The following is a 25,706-nucleotide window of genomic DNA, read 5'->3' as shown; positions in this document are numbered from 1 at the left end:
CAATGTAATCATGATCACAGACTGTAATCAATCTTTTTAGTCCTAGAAAGCTGCTACGAGACTGGCTGTCTGGCTGGCTCCTGATGTTTTCTATGAGAAGGCAAAACCAGAGAATTGAAAAGAACATTTTAAGGGTTAAGGCCATCTCTAACAAATACAGGATAGGTGTGGGTGAATCTTCCTCAGCTGGGTGCCTAATACCTGTCAGTGCCATACAGAGGGGTTTCCATGGGATATACTCAGAGTGGCCACATGAAACTGCAGCACCCTTCAAGCTTATTATTTTGTTCTTTTTACAAGATTAGCTGTCTCAATAAGCATGGAGGGACTTCTTGATGCTGGGTCCCCACATATTAAATATTCCGAAACAAACTTCAGAAATCAGTGGGGTTTTTTGTCAAGGAGTTGCCTGGCATCAGTTGTAGTACTGAAAAACTTCAAACAGTTACTTGCCATCCATCTGCATAACTGTAAAGCAACACCAAATTAAATTTGTTCCAGGACCTGTTATTTGTGGAGGAGGAATTGCATTTTATTTGCAATAATTTCTTTACTAGATAGAATCTTAAAATGTACATACGTAAATGTATTTACTCCTCCCAAAATGCAAATAATGGCCAGTTTCTAAGGAAGGAAGAGCATCCTCTGTTTACCTGTTCAATAGCTAAAATCCCCCAAACCTCACCTTTCTACACTCTCTGAATCAATCTGGGACTGAAGCCAAAGTCACCTACTATATAAGAGCGACAAAGCACAGATGAACTGCAGTCCTGATCAAGTTTAGACCCAACATCCTTGTGCCAAACTCCACTCAAGATGGGGTTTGGCAGGGGGATATTGCTACCACAATGGGCTTTCCTGTTAGCAGTTTGCTGTATCCATCAAATAGGTAAGAAATCTTCTTTTTTATTGGGAAAAGAAAAAATACTCTGCTTAGACTAGCAATACATTTTAAACAACTATACTTATTGATTCGTATAAGAAGTGGCTGATTTCTTTATATATTTTCATTTGAAATATCTGTCTATTAACTGGACCAATTTAATATTGACTAAACTTCTATATACTACTATAACTACATATGGAAAGTAGCCTTGAAGATCAAATCCAAAAAAACTCTTATTGATGTCTTAAAATGTCAGCTTTTCAGTGCCCCATATGAATTAAAAAAGCATTTTATTCCTGTTGCATTTTGTATTAGAATTCATTATGATTGTTATGGTTCTTATGAAATCTAAGCCACTACATTTTCTACTTGCTAAATTAGGCCACTGGTCAATCTTTTTCAATATTTTGTCATCTATCAGGGGCTAACACCAGATTTCTCAACATTTCTCGCAACTTCTTTTGCAAAAGAAACCAGAAGGGAATATTCATATGGCAAGGAATTTCAGTAACTAATAGTGCAGTTACTAGTTTATAATACCCTATGCAGAATATTTATATAAATTACAGATACTGAGTAGGAGCAGGACAAGGAGATTTATGTGAGACCACAATCCATTATTTTGGATGGGGTTTTTTAACCTTTCAATGTTACATGAATCAGGGTTGGTCTTGGCATTTTTCATTAATATGAGTAACCCTCTTAAGTTTATGGAACCGATCAAATTGGAGCTACTTGCAGGAGTACAGGCTTGATAAGTCGGTCCTGTTCATGTACAGTAATTTCTGGCCTGTCAACTGACATTTTAAAATCTGCAGATTGCCTAGGTAAATTTATTGTGCATGTCATTTTCAAAACATCGAAAAGTGCAAATATAATTTAAGGCTGCTTTATAGTTTGTGAAATAAACACTGAATCAGTGGCCAGTTCGTCTCTATTGTGCTTGAAAACACAGCGGTCTCGTAGAGTATAAACTTCTGTTTGGAGTTATGCAATGTTGGTCAGAAATGTTTGCAGCCATTCATGGAACAAGAAAGTTATTTCTCCTGTGCACTGCTGATCTGATAAACTGCTTTGACAAATGAGTGGTGATTAGGCAGTGCCCAGCAAACACCTCTTTATTTGAAACACACCCAGTGGGAAATATTTTCCGATATCCGGACTAAAAAATAATGGTCCCATCCCATGCCGTCTCTGCAAATATCGTGTGACTGCCTTTATATTTCGTGTCAAATATTAACTTTTATAAACTGGTGACAACAATAATTACCAGCTGGATATAGACTTTGCAGGATGCATCCAAATATTCTTAATAACTAGGTTAGTTTCCTAATTATCAAATAGTAAATTTCTTACAACCGAGAGACACTTATTTTTATAACAGTAAACAAAGTGGCATTGTGTAATTGTAATTGCTAAACAAACCACTGCAGGTAGAATTTCCTTGGGAATGATGTATTTGCTAAGTAAACAAAAGCTCCTGCTGTTTCCTTGAGAAAAATTAACAGAACAAAATATATATATAGATCTATTTTGCTCTGTTACGAAGGTTCCCACACTAGATTAAACAAACCTTCTGTGATTCTATCTATGCCTGCTGAGATTCCTATGGATGTGTAATGTGAAAGCAAACTTCAGCCTATTATGTAGACTTAAAGAGGTGTTTCTCTTACCTGATCTTTATCAATTTTTTTCACCAATTATATTTTCATCAAATATAACCAGTATAAATTATAATGATGTGAATACATTTACCTAATTTTATTATCTATGATATTCAAAGATGAGCAGGAAATGGAAAATGTTTAAACGTTACTTCTCTGCACATCACTAGCAGTCAAGCACAAAGTCAAATGAGAAAAGAATTAAAAGCTTAAAGCTGAAAGAAACTGCATACACTGCTGCAACTTCTAGCTGTGGTGGGTTTGACCAGAACCCTCTGCTCCAAAGCCAGTAATCTCTTGAGGTTCTTTGTGAACTCTTCTCACCTATTGTATAAGGAAAAAGGGGGCCTAACTTAGGGCAAACTCCACAGGCAGTTCTGTTTGACTGAGAAATTCTCTAGACACCTACAGTGCTCATTCACATAATCCAGGTAAAGATTCAGATATTAGTCATTTCATCACTTAAATCCTGTGAGGATTTAGACTTGGCAGGTTAAAGGTACCTATTAGTCAATCTGTTACAAGCACAGTTATCACATCCTGACTGCATTCAGTCCTTCACAAAATAAAGTTGTAGCCCTTCAACTTTTACAGGAAATGCCTGGTATATTTACTTATAAAATCCAAGACCTTAGAACGTCAAACCAGGAGGTCAGGGTCAGTCTTTTTCTAGGAATCAAAGCATTCCAAAGAATACTTGTTGTCTCTTGAAAGTCTTTGCTTCAGGTGTTGAAGCAAGAACCCTTGGTCAAGTAGCTTTATAGCATGATGCTTAAGGTTTTCTGCAGAGAAGATGTGATTTTGAACAATCTTTGAGTAGATGGGTAGAACAGGAAACCTGGTTCATCCGGTTACTGCTGGGTTACTGCTCAGGCTATGGCCCTTGCACTGTCCCTCAGAGGTACCTCCTTGAACCCAGCTGTAAAACAAATCTATGTCCCTGATGGAGGCTTCCCATCTGCTCCCTGAAAAAAGGCCCTATGCTCAGACACTAGAGAAACTGTCATAAACATCTGCAGCCATTATTGGATGAAGTTTGAAGCCCCTTGATTCTTTTAACCACTTTCATGCCTTTTCTTATAACCCACCTTCTACACAATAATTTTAATAAATTATTTGCCTGCATTTTGTGAATTCCTCCTGAATTGTTTCACATATTACTGAGATCTAGTGCAGCAGTGAAATAAGGGGTGTCATCCTGTCATTAGAATCTCTTGCAGTGAATTTTGAGAGAAACACAGAAAGCAGATATATGTTATTTGGATTACAATATGTTGTAAAGCATATTACAAAATATATATGTTATTTGGATTAGAAACTTTGAGTATTTGCAATAGAATGTCTCTTTCTATAATTGCATTTTAGCTTTCTTGAGGAGCCTGTTTCATTTTCTCTGATAAGATAAAGGAGACTCTCCCCTTTGTTTTATGGAGTTTTATCTGGGTCCTTTGATCCTAGCTAAATGCTTTGCTTTAAAAGTTCAGGATATTATTCTTAATATGCTTTTCACATTTTTTTTCACAGGAGGTCAGATTGGAATCCAAATAGGAAGTCAGTTCTCTGGGGGTCTTCTACAGAAACGGAATGGTACATTTATTTATGCTGTATATTTGTATTTATTTGCTACATCCATACTGAATAATAAAAATGCCTTAAATAAAACCCCTCCTTAGCATATTGCCAGTGGTTCTAGATGAAAAGTAATGCATATTAACAACTCTCTCTCTCTCTAAGAAGAGCAATATATTTACTAGACACCAGTTACTAAGTACACAGACATTATACAGTATGATTATATTTGTATAATCATAGTTAACTAAGAAAATAGATGTGTTTGCAGAGGCTGTGTGCATATCTGCATGAACATGTACATATAACACCAAAGTGATGTTTGATTCCTTTTTAAAAAAGGAAGTGAGACCACTGTGGCCTGCTGTGAAATCAGTGGCCAATGTTGGGTAACCAAGAGGGCAACCCATCCTCCCTGACTTTTACCATGTAATGATTTGTGTCTGTCCTGTACAACAAATGTGTGGCCATTTTGAAGAGTTTTCAGCGCCTTAACAGAAAAAATATAATACAGAGAAAAGGTGATAATTAAAGTTTTTCTTCCCTCCTTAGAAAGAGGAGGTGTAATGAGAAGGAAACAATGCTTTTGTAGCAGTAAAAAGCTAATTTAGTACAGCTTAGCCTTTTGTATTGTTCCATGTCTCTGAAGAATTCTAATATTCTAATTAAGCATAGTTTCATAAAAGGGTCAAAGTTACCAAGTAAAAAATGCAGATCATCACAGCTGAAGGCAATTTCTTATGACTTAAGTATCCTGAGCTCAAATTTTACTATCTACTTTTAACCTGTGTAAAATAGAACAGGCTTAGCATTGTTTCCTTGGGTCCAGCATATTAACTCTCTAGTCCTTCCTGGGTCTATCCTACATGCAAATTTAGGTATTGTTATGCTAGTTTTTGATTTTTTTCTTATTTCTTTTCTAGCTTCTTTCGGAATTTCATCTACCTTCAACATCTTCCCATCACTGCTGACAAATGTAGCAATAACACGTAAGTAAAGGAAACTAAGTGTATTCAGAAAGTGTTCCATTTTAGAGGGTATAGACAGAAGACTTTTATATAAATGGGGAAAGGCACTGATAAAGGAAACCATGGGTAATTCAGAGGAGAAACATGGTGATTAGAAATAAACTGTTTTCTTAGCTGAAGAGAAGGTGACTAATTAAGCTCTAGCTGAGCATAACTGTAACCATTTGTAGGGTATATGAGTAATAGATATGAATGATGAATAAATACACAGCTCTATAGTGATTAGATAGAAAACAACAAATGGAGCTAGGCAGGCAAAAAACATTCCGTGAGAAAATGAAGCTTTGGACAAATTGATTTCCCCATGTGGAGGCTGGGGATTTTAAGTCATTTTTAACAGCCAGTCTTAATTCACAGCTGCTAATCCTGCTCACAATGGCCGTGTGTGCAGCACGTGGGGCAACTTCCACTTCAAGACCTTCGACGGGGACATATTCAACTTCCCCGGGCTCTGTAATTACGTTTTTGCCTCCCACTGCAACGCTCCCTATGAGGATTTCAACATCCAGATTAGGCGTGAAGTGGTGGCAAACACTCCGACAATCAACCGCATCACCATGAAACTCGAAGGTGTCGTTGCCGAGCTAACAAAAGATGCTGTCATGGTCGATGGCAACAGGTAAATTCACTCGCAACACTTCTTAAGTATCCACAGGCTTTTTTTCCCCCAGTCTGGCCAAGTACTTTGGTGTGCCTGGAGTGTGTGTGGGGGGGGAAATTGTGTTCTTTAATAGATCTGACAATTTTACCAAAATAAATAATGAATAAAATGCTATTAATTCCTGTCATGGAAAATAAATCCTTCCCTTGAGGATAGCCTCAAAAATAAAATTTGGATGAAATGTTCTGAGAAGCTGGACCCAAATTTAAATCCGTATTTGATAACGCTGGACCATCTCATTTTGTAATTGATTTTCTTTCTCAAAAATGCACTATTTTAGAATTCCTACAGATGGCAGATACCACAAGACTGTCCCTTCTTATCAAACATTTGGATCAGAAGCTAACTAGCATTCTTTCTGCCTTTTCCCAGAGTTCAACTGCCATATAGTCAATCTGGTATTACGATAGAGAAGAGCAGCATTTATGTGAAAGTTGGCAGCAAAATCGGTGTTGTGTTATTGTGGAATGAAAAGGACAGCATTCTGGTAAGAACTGCTCCTGGACCTGTTTACCCCTTCAGAGAACAGAGCTAATCTTTGATTAGGCCTGGCTCTACCTGTTTAGGGGGTTGCTACTGCCTTCTTATCTCCCACTGTTGAGCAATTCTTTCTTAGTAAAGATAGGCTTGTATCCAGGTAGCCCTAAGGAAAATTACATGGATTTATACCTAGTGGATGGTAGGCATCTGCTTAAAACAGGATAAAAAAAATCACTTTCATTGTATCATTAGCTATTGGTATTATTATAGGGCCTAATTACCCCTTCAAAGATATATTTTTAGCTGAATTTCACTCTCCTATGCCTTCATTTTTTTCTGTGGATTTGCTTTTCTTCCTGAAGAATCAATAGAAAGTGGCTAAGAATAGTATAGATAGTACAGTGAAATTTGAAGTCTGTGTCAATAGTATCAATAGCTTAGACTCTGCAATCAAATCTGAGTCTTTATTCTATCCTTCATGTTTTAAATAAAATTCCACAGATCTGACAAGAAATACTAAGAGACAGCATGTACAACTGTTTTCTCTGGGTTTGAATATACTTTAGAATATTTATACTAACTTCTATCAACTTATTATTCATCATTTTAGCTGGAATTGAATGAGAAATATGCCAATCAGACTTGCGGACTTTGTGGTGACTTCAATGGCTTTCCCATATACAATGAGTTCATTTCAAACAGTAAGTGTTTTAAATTAAAAAAAAAAAGGTTTATGTGATCTCCAACAAGCTGACATCATCAGCATTCCTCTTTCCCATCCTGTCAAATGGTTTACCCATAAGATACGATTCAATCTCTATTTAAAAATATGTAGTAGAGAGATCAGATTAAGTAAGTTAATGCTCTGAGTGTAAATATAGTAGTGGTGCTAACAACTGATTGCATATCTCTTGCTTGCCACGGTTGTAAACCATGCTGGTAAAAGTAATCAGGTAACTCCATAAAAATGAGCAGATTTGCACTTATAAGATAATTAAATATAGAAATATATTCAGTAAAACAAAAGGCAATTATATTTTCTAGTTTCATTTTTGTCTCACAATCAGTATATCCACATTTCCCTGTTGATTTGCATAATCTTTGTAAGATCTTATCTTTTTAACTATTCCCAGCTTGAACATTTTCTTAAACCTTGTCTTACAACAATCTCCATTGTCCAATTTCCCATTTAGATCTTTTTTTTCCTCCGCCCTGAATAGGCTCAATATAATCTGAAAAGGGTTTGTTATTTTTCTGGGAAAAACCTTAGTGTGCATCTAGATGTAATAGGGTGATAATTGTTTTCCAATGTTTCCTTTTTCCAGGGTGCTGTACAAAGTAAATTGAGGTAGTGATGTAGTGCTTCCTTTGGAAGAGGTGATGATCACATTTAAAGGTTTAAGGGAGCTAACTGTCTTGGCCAGCCTTGACCCCAGTCCTTGAGAGAAAAAAAATAAATATAACAGGCAGTTGCTTTGAACAAAAACCTCTGATCTGCATTGTTAAACTTCTTTTCTACAGATATTAAGATGACAGCCTTGCAGTTTGGGAATCTGCAGAAAATGGATGGGCCAACAGAACACTGTGAAGATGCCACTTCTATCCCAACATATAACTGCTCTGATGATCTTGTAAGGATCTTTTGACTATCCTTTTATTTTTCTTTCAAATTTATCTGTTCCCTTCTACAACTTTATATGGGTCAATAGGAAAAGTCCTCAGGCAACAACAACTTAAAGATAGCTATAATACTATGTTACATAATAATTACAAAAAATAATAATACCACCCCCCCAACTTCTTTCTATTTACTGAGACTTGTCTATTTTTTCCTCCAAAGGATGACATATGCGAGAAAACATTGACCAGCTCTGCATTTGCCGACTGTAATGACCTAGTTGATGTTAAAGACTACATTAAGGCTTGCCAAGATGACTTGTGCAGCTCTGAAGAATCTAAAAACAGCTCATGCATCTGTGACACCATTGCCGAGTACTCCCGGCAGTGTGCTCATGCTGGTGGGCAGCCCCTGGACTGGAGAACTTCAAAACTGTGCCGTGAGTATCACTGGAGACAGCCTTACTTCATGCTCAGTAACTCACCAACAACAGGCTCTAAAATACCGCTGAGGATGCAGGAGGAGTTAAAGCCTGTTCAAGATTGAATCCTTTAGAAAATTCTGATGTATAAATTCCAGCATGCAGACTTCAGCCAAAGAGCTAAGGATTTTAATGCAAACTGAATTAAATACTAGCAAAACACTAACATGGATACTCTAATGAGAGTCAAAGTGTAATTTAATGTACTGGTACAGTGAAGGAAGCAAATAAGGGAGAAACAAGAAAGAAGAATGAGGCATACATACTTGCTTGCTTATATTCCTGATTCTTTTCCTAATGATGGCTCTAGCATTCGTTGTTCTCAGTTAACTGATTGGATCTTCACAGGTGAATGTCTGACTAATCACCTATTTATCTCCTCTTGCTTGATAGTGATGAATTTGTATTGATTAAACATATACTTGATTATGGGGTAGCTATTGATACTGTCACCAGCTCCAAAACTAAAGTCCATGAGGTGCTATTTGTCCTCCTGATGGTATCTCAAAATGCAAATATACTAAAGCTTTAGGAATTTAGTTCTTACATTTCACTAGCAGTACAGGTGTTCACAGGGAAGGGAGCCTTCAGTAAAAACAGACCTTGCTGGCTTTCTGAGGTTATTACCTTGCTGTCCACAGAAATCCAGTCATTGAGCCAGTTCAGCACCGGAGTCATGGAATGCACATCTCAACTGCAAAATAGGGATTTAGGTGGTTAAACTTGCAAATTTTGAGAGCTATAGTCAATTACAGTTTGGTGTGGGGTTTTTTTTGGGGGGGTTTTTTTTTTTGTGTTTTTTTTTTTTTTTTTTAAATCTAGCTTTAAAACTTAAATGGATATAAATGTATGGAGAACTAGAAATACTTTTGACTGAAAAAAATAATACTCTCTTCCTTTAAATTTCAGCCAAGACGTGTCCTTACAACATGCAGTACCAGGAGTGCAACTCCCCCTGTACTGACACATGCACGAATCCTGAACGATCTCTGTTTTGTGAAGAACACTGTATCGATGGCTGTTTCTGCCCCCCAGGTAAGTCCTTAAGCACTCACATCTCTGATTTCAAAGAACAACAGCTTACCTGTAGGTTCCATGGGATTTAAGCCTCATATAGTTGTATTTTTCACAGCTGCCAGTGACAAGCATTTGTCATGTGTCAGCTGCGAAAAGATGTCTGAATTAATTGCCAATACACGTGCAATATGCAGAAAGCAGGATAAAAGAACAGCAAAGGGATCAAGACCAATCTTTCAACCAGCCACCTATGCTGGTTGAAAGTCCCTCTTTCAGAACAAGTGGAATTTAGGAATACAAAGGCTGAATCCTTCCCTCAGCAAACTGACAGTCCTGCTGTCCTCAGCATTGGTGTGTCCACTCACAACTGCAGGTCTCTTGCTAAGAAAATATTTAGGATTTGTAACAAATAAAATGGTTGTAGGAAATGCTTCTTTAATTGATCAAGTTTTGTCCTTTGTTTCTTTTTTTTTTTTTTTTTAATCTAGGGACTGTATTTGATGACATCAACAATTCTGGCTGCATTCCCCAGCAGGAGTGCTCCTGTATTTACAATGGCAAAACCTATGCTACAGGAGCTTCTTTTTCAGAACCATGCCAGACCTGGTAACCTTTGTTTCTTTTCTAACTCACTATTTCCTCTCATATATTTAATGGGTTTAATAGTTTATTATATGCAATTGCATAATTGGTAATTGATATGTGTATTTAACTGACTGCTACATTTCCAAAGCACCCCTAAAGAATATTATTTGTTTTATTTAGAAACAGCCACAACTAGCTTTGCACTCTAACTCATGGTGATCAAAGCAAGGATTTACAATGTTTAGATTTCTCACCACTCAATTAAAATGCTTCCCCTTTGTTTATTTTGTTCAAACATTTGGAATTCTCCAGGGGAATGAAGCTGCAGTCATTAATGTATTTGCAAATATTTATTTTCTCTGGAGAAAGCAAGGGATGATACAATACAAGCTCAATTTCTCAATTATTAATCCTGTACCTGTGCTCTACCACATCAGCTTTGAAAATAGACATAGTCTGCTTCAGGAGTAGATGTGGAGTTACCTTTTCTTATTTGTTAGTTTATAATACATTTGTATTACAAAAAGAAACCCCAAAACCACCCAGGAGATATTTTAACTTGACACTGTGCTTCATGTTACCTGAAAAAATCCACACAATTATTTATCCAAAACCTGTTTTGGAGAGTCCACCTATCTAAAGAAGAAAACAATCAGATAAGCAAGAAGAATGGTTACCAGAGAAATTGATTTTAATACGTTGCATCGCAAGTTTGCCGTGTTTTTGAACTGTAATGTTCAAGAGTTTTTGAAACTCTTAAACCTGTGTGTCAAACCACAGCTTGAAGGGAAAAGCAACAGCAAAGCAGCTGCACCAAACAGCACTGTATGTCCTCTTGTTCTGGATTCCACTGTTACTGATTTCACTTTATTCTCGCAGTACCTGTAATGGGGGCCAGTGGAGCTGCCAAGACAAGTCCTGCCCAGGAACGTGCTCTGTAGTGGGAGGTTCCCACATTTCCACCTATGATACGAAGCACTATGATCACCACGGAGACTGCACCTACGTCCTCTCTAAGGTGGGACTCAGAGGATGCTTCCAGGTCATAAGGCCTCAGAGATTTATAGGAAGAAAACATGGTCTCTATCAACACTTAAGAAACTTAGCACCTCTGACACACAGACATTAAATTCCCTGCCACTTACCCAGATGTTTGCTATGATGCCATTTCATTGATAATATTTAGATAATTATTAGGATGTCATGCAACTGTGTGTGGCGCTCACTGGAAAATTTCCAGTTCTGTGAGAGTAATTGAAGAGCACTGTCTTTTTAAGAATTTGCCTAGTGTGCAACCTTCAGTACAACTAATCCAGCTCTCTTATTGGGTTGCATAATTTTTGCCATGTTACTCTATTATGTGGTATTTGGCCAAATGGTACAACTCTAAAAACTACAGTAACTGTTCTTAAAAATAAAGATTATAAAACAGCCTTTTATTCATTTTCATTGAGTTTAAATACAGAAAAACTTCAAGTTAATTGATGCATTTCACTTCACTTTTAAATGTTTTTAAACATTTAAAAATAACTCAAAAGAAATGGAAAATTTGGAAATTATTATAATTAAAATATTTAATTACAGACATGTGAAGGTGAAATGTTTTGATGTTTTAGGGGCTTTTTCTGTTTGTTGTTTTCTTTCCTTTTTCCCCATCTGCGCTATTCAGAAAATGGAAATTAAATGTTGTATGTTACTGTTCACCTAAAACATATTTTATCAGAAATTTTTGTCTAGGATTGATACCAGCTACAGAAAAATGAGAGTTACAATAGAATTTAATAAAACATAAGAAGTTGTCATGAATAAAACTACCAAATGTGAATATGGATCTCCATCTTGACATCTGTATGGATACAATCAATAAAATCCAGATTCTACATTTCTTGTTCCTAATAATTCAAACAGGGAAAAATTGAATATTCAGCCAAAGCAGCTCTGGGATTTGTTACAGTCTATATCTTGTCCAGAAAAAGAAATACTTTTTCAGAATTGAGAGAAAATTTTATAGGGAAAGCTTTTTTGCAAATTTTATAGGGAAAACTTCCTGTAATTATTCTTCAGTGAAATAACTTGACTTTTTTTTTTTCAGGACTGTACAGATGAAAAATTTACCATCCTGGCAGAACTACGCAAGTGTGGCCTGACTGACACTGAGACCTGCCTGAAGTCAGTGACCCTCAACATGAATAAAGGACAAACTGTAAGAATGCAAAATAAGCACAATAAAAATATGGGGAGAAAAGAAACTAGGGCTTAATCAGTCAGGCAGCTGCATTTCTTTGTCAGATTTTCAGCATATGTATGATGAGTAGATGATATTTTTAATCAAGTGAAAAAAAAGTGGATTTTGTTATGAAAATCAGATAAGCCATAAATTTGGCTTTGTGGAATTTCATTAAGAAACATATTGTACTCACAAAGCAGAAAAAAGCTATTTTCTCTGCCAATTAGATGGGAAAAGACCATAAGCTTCAAGGTTAGTAATTGTGATTACAAAAGTTAGTGATGTAATTAATCACTAAGATGTGTTCAAAGAAAATAACATGATGTAATCCCCCAAGAAGCCGAGAAAGTCTCTTTAAAAGTAATTATTTTCTGGCAGGGAAAATTAGTACAGTGTACAAAGTAGAAATAAGGGGGAGGTGAAATCACAAAGATCTACCTTTTTATTGAATACTGGTTTAATTAATATCACTGGGGTTCTCATTATTTCTCTTTGGACTATAGTTATTTTTCACACATTGTTGGCATGCTAGAAGGCCAGCCTGGGCTATGTCCAAAGCAGTGTGGCCAGCAGGGTGGGAAAGGGGATTCTTTCCCTCTACCTTGCTCTGGCAAGACTCCCCTGGAGTGCTGCATCCAGCTCTGGGCTCCTGAGTGTAAGAAGAACATGGACCTGTGGGAACAGGTCCAGAGGAGGCCACAGATGAACACATAGGAGCACCTTTCCTATCAGGAAAGATTTGAAAGAGTTGGGGTTGTTCAGCCTGGAGAAGGGAAAGCTCTGGAGAGACTTTTAGTCCCTAAAATGAGAGCTTTTCAGTCCCTAAAATGGGCCTACAAGAAAGCTGGAGGGGGACTTTTACTAGGGCACAAGGTCCTATGACCAGGAGGAATGGCTGCAGACTGAAAGAGAGCAGGTTTAGATTAGATATTGGGAAGAAATTCTTTACCATGGGGGTGGTGAAACACTGGGACTGGTTGCTGAGAGAATCTGTGGATGTGCCATCCCTGTAAGTGTCCAGACCAGGCTGGATGGGGCTTTGAGCAACCTGGCCTAGTGGAAGGTGTCCCATAGCAGAGGGGTTGGAGCTGGATGACCTTTAATAGTCCCTCCCAAGCCAAACCATTCTATAATTCACAGAGTTGCCTTTTGTTCCTCTTCCTTATCAGATCGTGGAGGTCAAACCTGATGGCGGTGTGTTTGTGAACTCCATCTACACCCAGCTGCCCATTTCAGCAGGTAGTTTTTTCCTCTAACAGTAAATTACACAAGTGCTTTTGAAGTAAAGTGGGATGTTTGGTGTCATGCTGGACAAGAACAGGCAAGGGTTCAAACTGTAGCAAACAGAATTTAGTCTTCTGATTTGATTACTCTCAGATTTACTTTCTTCTCACTGCACCAAAGTGAAGGCAGAAGACATCTCTTTACCTATTTTACCTCTTTTTTTCCCTACCCCTCTGCTCACACTTGCGTAGAAAGAAATTTTATTTTTGTTTCAATAGCTAAGGATTCCATGTGACATCTCTGACCTCCAGATCTTTATTTCACTTCTGAATTTGCAAAAAAATACAATAGAAATTTAAAAAGAGCAGCATTGTGTTTTCAGCATTTGGCCTTGTTCAGAAAGTGACTGTTTTGTTTCTCATGTGTAGCTAATGTCACCATGTTCAGACCTTCCTCATTCTTCATGATCATGGACACAAGCTTTGGCGTCCAGGTTGAAGTGCAGTTCACACCCGTGATGCAAGTGTTTGTGCGTCTGGATGCTTCTTTCAAAAACCAGACTTGTGGTGAGTGAATGAAGTAAAGGACTCCTTGATCAATGTCTTTTTTCGTAGTCAGAGCAGTATAAACTTTTCACTGCTTTTCAACAGGTCTCTGTGGAAATTTCAATAACATCCAAACTGACGACTTCAAGGTCATAAGTGGAATAATTGAAGGAACAGCATCAGCATTTGCTAATACATGGAAAACTCAGGCCTCATGCCCTAATATCCAGCAGAGTTTTGAGAATCCTTGTGCACTCAGCATTGATAATGGTGAGTGCTTCTTAAAACTTCTGGTTTGTTTTTTTCTTTTTGCGCATCTCTAAGGAAAATACATCTGTTGGAAAACAAAGATTAAAAAATAAAAACTTAAATATTTTATAAAAACCTACATCTGAAATCAGAAACAAATATTCAAAATGAATGCACTGAAGATAAGTAAGGATGTAAAAAAAGAGTGACAGAAGCATAAGTGAAGCAAACTGCAAGAACACTGAAAATAAGAGTAGATGTCCAAGCTGACAGCTTGGTGTCAGAGAAGTGGATTACTGAAGCATCTTTGGAAACCTTTAATTCATCTCCTTCAGCAAGTCCTCTTCTTTGGTTTTAGGAACTGTGACCCACAAGCTGAGTGAAAAGAGAAAAAATAAAGATAGGAGAAGAAGAGATTTAATGGAATGTCAGAACTGTCTGCACAGGCCAGGGCAAGCATGGGTTTATGACTAATGAAGTACAAAGAGTAATGTGCATTTTTATTGTTTCTTCATTTCACAGAAAAATACGCTCAGCATTGGTGTGGACTGCTCACTGACAGCACAGGACCTTTTGCTGCTTGTCACTATGCAGTGAATCCCACTGTTTACCACACGGTACTTTGCCCGACTGCTTTTCCCTACGGAAACAACAGAAATAGGGGCTGTTCCAGACATGTCTTAGGCAATGCCTGTATCCCCATTGCTGTGCTGCAGAACTTCCTTCTTTCAACATGTGTTTCTCTTTGTGTTGTAACACTACTTTATTTCGGTTGTCAGTCTTGGCTTCAAGATCCTGACTTGTTTGCTGATGAAAAGGCAGCTATTTACTCCCAGTGGTTTTACACATAGGCCAGATAGTGTATTTAAAGGCATGTCAAATGCTTGTTTGAATATCAGTCAATTGTTACCTTATCAGCCTGGCATCTCATTAATAACTGCTTGGAACAGACAGCCCATTACCTAATTACCATCACTCTGCTAACAACGTGTTGCAAACCACTCTTCTCACTAGGAGTCACCCAGGTGCTGACACCGGTGAAATGGGATGTCTGGACTGCATGTTGTGAATAGAGCTTTGGGTGCTACTGTGCAGCATATCCACCAAAAAGGTTCAGAGGACCAAGAAGCTGCAAAATGTATAACAGAATTTAAGACCACTATTTCGCCTGCCAGGAACCTTAGACAAGGACTAGAAAGTGATAAAGCTGTGTTACTGTTATCTCTGAGTGAGCATATCTGAAGAAAGATTAAGGAATAAGACTTGAAAGATAAAGTTCACTGTTTTTTTAAAGATTGACAATATTACCAGTGCTGAGACCTTATTTTTCTCTCCATTCTTAGAACTGCATGTTTGACACATGTAACTGTGAAAATAGCGAGGACTGTCTGTGTGCAGCTCTGTCTGCCTATGTGAGAGCCTGTGCTGCAAAAGGAATCCAGCTGCAGGGATGGAGGGCTGATGTCTGCAGTAAGTACTCTCCTCATTTCCTAAGAACACACACCAATAAAAATTGCTGATCAGAGATTATTTTCTACTCATTTCTAGACAAATCACTAAGTGATGAGGAAAGGATTTTGTTAAGTGCACTCCTGGAAGTAGTTCTCTGCTGTCCGCTTAGAATCAATCCATTGCTGGCAAGAGTGAATAGGAATAGAAGGGAGATGTGGTTTGATTATGAAAGGGACTGTTTTTATGGAAGTGTCTCCACCTGTTTCTGTGCAACTTAGAGTTTCACTACAGCTTTACAAGTATCACAAGTTGTTGCAGAGATAATGTGCTGTATTAGAATAACAGTACTAGTAATACTGACCAGAACACTTGCAGATGCATGTCTTTGAAGCTGAATGCTGGGTTCTTGTCTCATTCCTCAAGAGGTTTAGGCATCTTGGCATTGAATGGCAGCAGCAAATGGAGGTTTCCTTCTGAACTTCCATTTGAAAAAATCTTTTCTTCTTTGCATGCATTATTTACTCCACACATACAATAGCTTTTCAGATCAAACTCTGAAATTATTCAGAAATACATTTACATGAAATATGCAACATAAACAGAGGTGTATTGTTTACATGTTATTTCTACTGCCTATGATTTTTATTTTTTCACAAGAGAATTAACCATCTGGAATTAACAATCTATTTTATTTTCCTCTCTCAAGCAAAATACACCACCTCATGTCCCAAATCCCTGAGTTACAGCTATACCATCTCTTCCTGCCAACCCACCTGCCGCTCTCTGAGTGAGCCTGATGTCACATGCAATATTAAGTTTGTCCCAGTTGATGGCTGCACCTGTGTAAATGGAACCTACATGGATGAGAATGGCAAATGTGTGCCTGCTAATGAGTGCCCCTGCTACTACAAAGGATCTCCTATACCATTTGGAGAAGTGGTCCATGAAAATGGGCGTGTATGGTAGGTAATCTTTTTTAAAACATTCAAATAACGTGTATTTTCTCATTAAAGTCTGGAATGTGTAAGATGGTTTCACCCTGAATTTCAAAAGAATCCTCTCTCTTCAATTTCTTCAAGTTCTTTTAACTTTAATTTCAAATTTACGAATGATATATATTCCCCTGAGTTGCAGGATGAGGACAGAGGGCAGAATGGAGCCACTACAATGAAAAGCGATATGGTTAATGACCTGTAACACCATTTAAATACACACAACTCTATGGGGCCAGATGGGGTCCACCCAAGGGCACTGAGGGAGCTGGTGGAAGTTCACAGAGGCACTTTCAATCATTTGTCAGCAGTCTGGTTAACCTTGGAGGTCCTGGTTGACTGGAGGTCAGCAAATGTGATGCCCATTTACAGGGCGGGTCAGAAGAAGGATCTGGTGAACTGCAGCCCTGTCAGCCTGACCTTGGTGCCAGGGAAGGACACAGAGCAGATTGTCTTGAGTGGCACATATAGGGCAAACAGTGGATCAGGCCCAGCCAGCATGGGTTTGGGAAAGGCAGCTGCTACTTAACCTACCTGATCTTCTTACATGCCAAGGTGACCTACTTAGTGGATGAGGGAAAGGCTGTGGATATTGTCTGCCTGGACTTTTGTAAAGCTTTTGACATTAGGGAAGTGATTGTCCCCCTGTATTTGGTCCTGGTGAGCTGTACCTCAAATCCTGTGTTCAGTTTTGAGTCTCTCACAATCAGAAAGGTGTTTTGATGCTGGACTATGTTCAGAGAAGGACAGCAGAGCAGGTCTGGAGCACAGGTATTATGAAGAACAGCTGGAGGACCTGAGGTTGTTTAACCTGGAGAAAAGGAGGCTCAGCGAAGACACTCACACTCTAAAACTGCCTAAAAGAAGGTTGTGGTGAGGTGTGGGTCAGGCTCTTCTCTCAGGTACCAAGTGACAGGATGGAAGGAAATGGCCTCAAGTTGCACCGCGGGTTGTTTTGATTGGATGTTAAGAAAAATTTTGTACTGAAATGGTTGTCTAGCACTGGAACACGTTGCCCAGGGAAGTGGTTGAGTCACTCTCCCTGCAATTATTTAAAAGTCATGGAGATATGGCACTTACGGACATGGTTTAGTGGTGGACTTGGCAGTGCTGGGTTAATGGTTGGACTTGAGGATCTCAAGGGTCTTTTCCATCCTAAAGGTTTCTAGGGTTCTGTAATATTTCTAGATTGATAGGGCAATTGTACTTCAGTGCATTTTTTATTAAATTCCATAATCTTTCAAGTATAAAATTACAACAACAGCAACAAGAGGAGCTCTTATGAGAATGTAAGTAACGAGCAATGACAAATATGCATTACAACCTATGAATTTTCCTGCTAAGCAGCAATGGATATCATATGAAAGCAGAATGTGTAGTGGTATTGAGAGAAATTCTTTCCCAAGACTGCAAAACAGGTTTTCAAAATTCCTTTGAAAGTTCTGAAACTTGGCAAGGGATAAGTAGCTCTCAATCTCAATATTTGGTTTGAGAGGAGATAATAAAATAGGTTGTTTTTCCTTCTCTCACAGCACTTGTGTCCAGGGAAGACTGAATTGCATTGGAGCACCAAATCCAACTTCAGGTAAAAATAATCTTCTACTTACTTTTTTCTCTTTATGAGGTCTTGCACAGAATAGTTCATAGAATTGATTCTTCTTAATGGATTTTTAATAGAAGCATTTCTCACTTAGTCATAGTGCTACAGTTGTCATAAAAGGCAGGAGTGATCTAGATTACTCATAAAACCTCTTTTTACAGAAAGACTTTTTGTTCTGATATATTTTGTGGGGTTTTTTTGGGGGGGGAGTCCAGTACTCTGTAGTGAATCTTATCAGCAGGTTGAATAGGGACAACAATCTCTGCTAACTGAAACAGGGAATTTCCAAAGAACTTATAGATGGTTTAAATGGCTACAGTGTGAAATAAGCCCTGTGCCACTTCTTTCCTTCCTCTAGTCTGTGAATCTCCCATGGTCTACTTTGACTGTAAAAACAGCACAGCAGGAACAACTGGAGCAGAATGTCAAAAAAGTTGCCAGACTCTGGATATGCAGTGTGTAAGTATGTCATGGCCCAATGAAATGGTGCTTCCAGGTTTGTCTATGCTCTTGCTGCTGAAGTAATTATCTATTGGATCTACTCCAAACCTACAACACAGATTTTCTTGTACCAGAAGCCTAAAATGATGTTATGAAGCATTAACAATGGAACCCTTGGATCAAAATATAATAAGTAATATCCAAATTAATTCTTAAGATTAGTCTCTACCTTTCTTCAGCTACTGCAGGTAACAGTAACTAGTAGTGAAAAATCTACAGCTCTACTGCTTATTTGCCTTCTGAAGGAAAGGCTAAAAATGGGCTAAGAGAAATTATTCTTTCTCATACCATGCTACATCTAATCATGTTACTCCACTTAAGTTCTTGGTAGCCACATGCCATTTCATAGTAAGTACCATATGAGATAAATAAATTTCAACATAACTCAGCCAAACTGAAAAAAATATTACTTGTCCTTCTTTTAAAGTTCCATTCAGTCAATCATCCATTACAAAGTGCAAGAGCCAATGTGTTTTAAATTTCACAGGTTCCAGCAGAACAATCAGGATTGGTATACATAAAAAATTTTTCTTTGACAGATTTATATTTTATTAAATCTATGGCTAATAACCTTTTTGTTCCATTACCCTTTAATTACTTTATAGTCCTCTCCTATTAAAGTTGGGCAGCAATAAGACCATATAAGGCACCTTTGATGAGAACTTAATCTTCCTTTTTCTAATGTGATCATTTCACTCTAAAATTATGTTTTTCTTTTATCTTTTCCAGTATAGCTCACAATGTACATCTGGCTGCATATGCCCAGATGGGCTTGTGTTAGATGGGAATGGTGGTTGTATTCCTGAAGAGGAATGTCCATGTATTCACAATGAAGCCACATATCAGCCTGGAGAAAAGATCGACTTCGACTGTAACACCTGGTAAGAATATCTGCAGAAGTAGCATTCCTGGTTCCATCATTTGCTTTTCTAAAGACCTTTTATAGTAAAAGAACAAGGAAAGATTTGGATTCCAAATCTAATCAGTTGATGGATTTTAGATCTTTTAGTTTTGGGTTACGCAGTATGAGAAGGTTGCCTTCTAATATCTGACAGATGGCCAAAGCACAGAATGGGAGGAAACCATTAGGACTACAGGCTTCATTAAGTATCTAGTTTTGCAGTTAAGGTATTCAGGTAGCAGAACAGATTTTTCTTTAATTCTTTGAATGAAAAATGTAAAAGAGTGTTTTATTTCCAGAAAAAAATAGCATTTGGGATGGATTGCCAAACAAATATTGATTGTTCAGATATGTCTACACAAAAGAGTAAGTTGTTTTATTATTAAAATATTTAATTCTTTTTTTTCCTAGCGTATGCAAGAATAGGAAGTGGGAATGTACCAAAGATCAATGTCTGGGCACTTGTGCTGTTTATGGAGATGGTCATTATAACACCTTTGATGACAAAAGGTTCAGCTTCAATGGAAACTGTGAATACACACTAGTCCAGGTACTGATAGCTAGCAGTAGCAAATGAGGGGTAATCTTGAGCCTATCCTGTAAAAATAATATATTTTTAAATGTTATTCTCTGCCCAGGACCACTGTGGCAAAAGTGGCACAGTCAACGGGACCTTCAGGGTTGCCACTGAAAATGTTCCCTGTGGCAACACTGGGACAACTTGCTCAAAGTCTATCAAAGTTTTCTTAGAGGTAAGAAGGTTTTGCACACAGAGCAGTTTTCCTTTGTACCTGCTAAGGCTTAGGAGAAGCCTATATTTCTATTGCTTCAAAGAATTTGGAAAATATTTAAAAAGCAATTCAACTATTAAATTAGGTTTACATCAGATTCAAGTGAAATATTTGGTAGATCTTCCTACCTTTCTATGTTTTTGACTTCCCACACTATTTTACATCATCCTTGGGAAAAGTAAAGGCCTAAAGGCAGAAATTTAGCCTATTGTGTCAGAAGATTCTTTTATTGTATGCAATGTAGTTTCTCCATGACAGTCAAAAGACACTTTTTTAACCTACACCATTTAAATATCTGTTACCACACTTCCAGGAACCTGAGATTTGAATTAGATTGCTTTGATTCATTGCATTTTGATTATTTGTTTTCATGATATAAGCTATTTATTCATAGTACTCTTAAAAGCAGAAAAAACATGTTTGAGAGCACAGCTGCAGCTACTGAGCTCATTTCTCCTTACCTCTTCCTCCTGTTTCAGAGCTATGAGCTGATCCTTGGCGAAGAGCGTGTCAGTGTCGTAAAGAGAGGGCAGAATGACGAGGTGCCATACACAGTCCGCTATATGGGGATGTACCTGGTAATTGAGACCAAAAGTGGGCTGATCCTCATGTGGGACAAGAAAACCAGCATCTTCATCAAGCTCAGCCCTCGTTTCAAGGTGCGGAACTAGCAGCTTGATGGCAATTTGCTGTCCAGCTTTGACTGGGTGTGAATCTTGTTGAGACCCTGCCAAGATCCCAAATAGTGATGGTCTCTAGCATTCCTGCTGTCCATCCCACATTGCTTTCCATTCCTCTTGTACCTCAGGATGCCACGTCATCATCCTGCTGCCATTCTGAGCTTGGAAGGTAGCTTCCAGTGCCTATTTGGCCTGATAGAACTTGAGTTGGCAAAACACTATTTTGGACTTGACTTTGTTGAAATTACAAACTGAACATTTTTACAGGTTATCAGACTTATTAAAATTACATAACTACCTGTGTATAAATCGACTGAATAGGCTTGATCTTGAAAATAATCCATTGTTTCCAGTTCTCATTGACACACAAATTATCACACTTCAAGAACAAGTAAGTGTATAATGAGTGAAAGCCTCTTTTATGCCACCAAGTATTTGTCAAGCATTTAACTACACAGATGATAAGGAAAATGAATTCCAATTTTCATACTCCTCTTAGCTTATGATATATAAGCACTAAAAACTGTAGTAAATACAGAATTTTCTATCTTACTGCATACCACAATGCCATTTAAATTAGGTATTTAAATGAAGTATAATTTAGAACCAACTTCTTTCAGTACCATAGGTTCTTTTCCTCACCAGCACTTTTAAAAATAGTAGTAATATGGAAAGTATGCACCTTTGTTTCATAGAAAAAGCATGTATTGTAGCCTGTCACAGTTGTACAGATCCATACATTCAGAATGAGTGGTATTTCTGGATGCACAAGGAAAATGTAATTTCTTTACATACCAGTGAGCAGACTTAATGGTAAAGACTCAATAATAGATTAGGTGGCTGAACTGTTAGTACTTAATAGTTAGAAGGTTGTTTTTATATGCATAGCTGTTGTACAAAACAAGGCTTAAGTGAAAAGCTTAATCAGCTGCAAGTCCTCACTTCCTTGTTAAAAATACACCTCAAAGACAGAAGGTTATGACTACAAAGATGGTTTTATTGTTCATATTTAAAAGAAAAAAGTTAACAACAGTATCCTTCTAGCTGTAGTGGTCATATTCTGTTCCTCTATTCCAGAGTATGAAGATGTTTAGGACTGATAGAATGGAATGCCACTATTCTAAGAGATGGATTTCAAGTATTCTTTCAGTCTCAGATTTTGTTTCAAGTTTTCTCACATCCATTATTCTTTCATTTATGTCTTTTGCAGGGCCAGGTCTGTGGTCTCTGTGGAAATTATGATGGCAACAGCGTCAATGACTTTACTACAAGGAGTCAGTCTGTAGTAGAGAATGTCCTAGAGTTTGGAAACAGCTGGAAAGTATCCTCTACGTGCCCTGATGCTGCCAGTGTCAAGGACCCATGTTCTACCAACCCTTATCGGAAGTCCTGGTCAGAGAAGCAGTGTAGCATCATCAACAGCAATGTCTTTGCTGCCTGTCACTCTCAGGTATTACCAGGGCAGACGTTTACTGTGGGAAAACTAAGCCTGTGGGTTGATGAAGGTGCTATTCTCATAGATTTTAACATCCATGCCTTGTTTATCAATATGTTTCGCTTCAAATTGTGCCAGGAAAACTCCAGTCTGAATCGCCCTCAATGGGACAGATTTATAGTTCCTACTTGTAAGAAATAAAAAGGCATTTAAAAAAGAAAAATAACAACAAAATAATAATTTCATAATTCTATGAATTTCCTTGCAGCCTGACTTGAATAAAAATTCTCATATACCAGGTAGAGAAGGCAAGCTCAATGAAATAATAACACAGGAATGAAGTATCAGCATAACCTTTACCTGACACTAAGTACATAACAAATGTTGTCAGGTAACTGTGCAGTTGCCTAATATTTCTTTTGAAAATTAATCTAATCTTACTCCAGGATACAAGTCTAGGTTTCTAAAAATCTGGCAATACATGATTTGGATGTATCATTTGGCATCACCTCAGGTGTCTTACAGTGTTTAACAAAAGAAAAAGAAATTACCAATGTAGGCCTTTCCTCTGGGATACTACAATTGTAAGAAAACTAGTCTAGCAAAGGTAAGAAATCACTTAGAAGTCAGGATGCATAATATTATATTTCTGTTTAATAACAGGTTGAACCAGCAAAATATTACCAAGCATGTGTGACAGATGCTTGTGCCTGTGACACTGGAGGAGACTGTGATTGCTTTTGTACAGCAGTAGCTGCCTATGCTCAAGCATGTAGTGAAGTTGGTGTATGCGTAGCCTGGAGAAGCCCAACAATTTGTCGTAAGTTTTATGTCATAAACCTTTCTCAAAGTGCAGCTAAGTGTACAGTATCTTACATATGTGCATTAATATCTATCTCACTGTGTCAATTTTTCATGCTTAAGCTCTTTGATCTTTTTTTTTCTTTCCCTGATTATGTTCAACTTTCTGTTTCTCCTCAGCACTGTTCTGTGATTACTACAATCAGCAAGGAGAATGTGAATGGCACTATAAGCCTTGTGGTGCTTCCTGTATGAAGACCTGTAAGAACCCAAGTGGAAAATGCCTCAATGACCTGCCAGGTTTAGAAGGTAAATATAGCTGCAAGTACCTCCTAGTGGGTACATATTGCTATATTTTAAATTGTCTGTGAAGAAGTATATTTCCTCCATCAACTGCATTTGCACAATTGAATTTTCTCTAGTATCATTACATCCACATGAATGGAAGCAGATTATGGAAACTGGAATAAGATCTCTAGGACTAAGTTCTTATGGATGGGTTCTGCTGATGCTAGTAACTCTGCATTTCTTCCTAGAGCTATTCCAAAACATAAAGTAGAAACATGATGACAATTAAAAACAAGACCTGCAAATGAATTTGGTGCAAATAAAACCTTTGCTGTCTGCATCTCATTCTTACTTTTTCCACCTTCAGGCTGCTACCCTAACTGCCCACCAGACAAGCCATATTTTCATGAGGATCAGATGAAGTGTGTTAGTCTCTGTGACTGTTATGATGATGAAGATGGAAAGATATATCAGCGAGATGAATGTAGTATATGGTAAGACTTAACATACCAACCTCATCTTATACAAGGAAAAATGATCAAAACTCAAGGGGGAAGTTGTATGTTCCCGTTACATGCAAGATCAGTTCATGCTACCTGTGATGAAATAATGCCTTACGATCTAATGCCAGTTTTCCTACTACATTAATAAGAAGGTTTTACATGATTTTATGTTTTTATGAATTTATTTTTGATTATATTGTAAATCCTCAGCATTAAGATGCATCAAGAACAAGAAGTCCTTTATGACTAGGCTATCTTTATTTCACATTCCTGTGGCAGGAAAATTGTTGTGCCATGAGTAAAGATATTTTTTAGTGGCCTGCTTCCAAGGATTTTGCAACATACTTGCATTATTTGAGCATATAGACTCACCCTTTTAGCCTTCTATTTTAGTACAAAAATACTGCAAATGCAAGGAAAGTGATACTAAGGAAAAAAGGAAAGTCTGCCTTAAGACTTCTACCCATAATTTTGCATAATATTTAAATTCACTTCTGTTTATATGTTTGGGTTTAATATAAAGGAAGATTTTGGAAAATAATGGCCAAAAAGGAGCCAAAATGAACAGAAATCTCTAGGAATAAACACAAAGTGCCTTGCCTTTTGATGCCAGTATCTGTCAGAAAGATGACTAATAAAATTACATCACAATCACAAAATATATTGGTTTTTATGCTTTCTGTTTCAGTGAGTGCACATCAGAAGGTTTACAGTGCAAGTTCAATGATAAAGGTAAGACAGCTAAGAAAAATTATTTAGAAAAAGAAGTATTGGATGCTGTCTTTTCATAGATGCCTGAACTGACAATAAACTTCTGAATTACAGCCTGCAACTGCATTTATGAAGGGAATAGCTATAAATATGGTGAACTCATCTACAACACCACAGATGGAACTGGATGGTGTTTCAGTGCAACATGCGATGTCAATGGAACAATAAGCAGAAACATCTTTAAATGTGGCATTTTTACAACAACCCCATTTACATTTTCCACAAGTCAGCCCACAACTACTGCTTCAGGTATGCATAAATAATCTTTAAAATAATTCCGAAATTCCGAAATCAATTTAAGTGACTAAAAATTACCTGAAAGGCAGGACCTTTTCATCAGTTAATGGTATATAATTTTACTTGAAACTATTGACTTCTACTGGAGCTGCTAATTCACCTGGCAGCTTTAGTTGAAAAAGAATAGTTAAGGATGTAGAAATGAATACACCATTTCTTACAAACTCAGTTTCCTCTGTTTTACCATGGTGATCCTTGGGGAAAAATTAATAGAGTTTATTAATCACTGCAACCTGGAGAATCTTCTAATTTCCTTGCAAAAACCCACAGCAGTTCTAGACCAGCTTCTGAAAACATGAAAGTTGCTGCCATTTCTTAAATTAGTGAGAACATAAGAAATTTATTTTGAGGGAGTCTTTAAACTATTTATAACCATTCTTTGGAACCTTTCCTAAATCTGTTTAATACCCAAATCAACAGTTTCCTTCTACTCCTGGAGTACACTGCTATATTATTCCCG

At 37.5% G+C, this 25,706-nt stretch overlaps 1 protein-coding gene across 1 annotated transcript in view; it reads left to right on the top strand.

Annotated features, from left to right (window-relative positions):
- Positions 1-784: 784 nt before the first annotated feature.
- The window catches only part of LOC131559323 (mucin-5AC-like), a 40,557-nt gene continuing 15,635 nt past the window's right edge, over positions 785-25,706 (top strand). The window contains exons 1-30 of the mRNA XM_058807651.1: positions 785-889; positions 4,075-4,137; positions 5,043-5,108; positions 5,505-5,766; positions 6,181-6,295; positions 6,899-6,989; positions 7,810-7,919; positions 8,129-8,345; positions 9,297-9,422; positions 9,893-10,010; positions 10,869-11,007; positions 12,082-12,192; positions 13,386-13,455; positions 13,869-14,006; positions 14,091-14,255; positions 14,757-14,851; positions 15,578-15,704; positions 16,393-16,648; positions 18,211-18,263; positions 18,637-18,737; positions 19,509-19,660; positions 20,092-20,230; positions 20,319-20,432; positions 20,951-21,130; positions 22,362-22,601; positions 23,250-23,406; positions 23,568-23,696; positions 24,043-24,169; positions 24,867-24,910; positions 25,004-25,198. Of these exons, the coding sequence (XP_058663634.1) occupies positions 817-889; positions 4,075-4,137; positions 5,043-5,108; positions 5,505-5,766; positions 6,181-6,295; positions 6,899-6,989; positions 7,810-7,919; positions 8,129-8,345; positions 9,297-9,422; positions 9,893-10,010; positions 10,869-11,007; positions 12,082-12,192; positions 13,386-13,455; positions 13,869-14,006; positions 14,091-14,255; positions 14,757-14,851; positions 15,578-15,704; positions 16,393-16,648; positions 18,211-18,263; positions 18,637-18,737; positions 19,509-19,660; positions 20,092-20,230; positions 20,319-20,432; positions 20,951-21,130; positions 22,362-22,601; positions 23,250-23,406; positions 23,568-23,696; positions 24,043-24,169; positions 24,867-24,910; positions 25,004-25,198 (3,973 nt within the window). The 5' untranslated portion in view covers positions 785-816. The remainder of the gene's footprint in view (positions 890-4,074; positions 4,138-5,042; positions 5,109-5,504; positions 5,767-6,180; positions 6,296-6,898; positions 6,990-7,809; positions 7,920-8,128; positions 8,346-9,296; positions 9,423-9,892; positions 10,011-10,868; positions 11,008-12,081; positions 12,193-13,385; positions 13,456-13,868; positions 14,007-14,090; positions 14,256-14,756; positions 14,852-15,577; positions 15,705-16,392; positions 16,649-18,210; positions 18,264-18,636; positions 18,738-19,508; positions 19,661-20,091; positions 20,231-20,318; positions 20,433-20,950; positions 21,131-22,361; positions 22,602-23,249; positions 23,407-23,567; positions 23,697-24,042; positions 24,170-24,866; positions 24,911-25,003; positions 25,199-25,706) is intronic.

Source organism: Ammospiza caudacuta, chromosome 6 (genome assembly GCF_027887145.1).
Source record: "Ammospiza caudacuta isolate bAmmCau1 chromosome 6, bAmmCau1.pri, whole genome shotgun sequence".
Taxonomy (NCBI): Eukaryota; Metazoa; Chordata; class Aves; order Passeriformes; family Passerellidae; genus Ammospiza; species Ammospiza caudacuta.
Note: the sequence above shows the minus strand (reverse complement) of the source record. Positions and strands in the feature narration are given on the sequence as shown.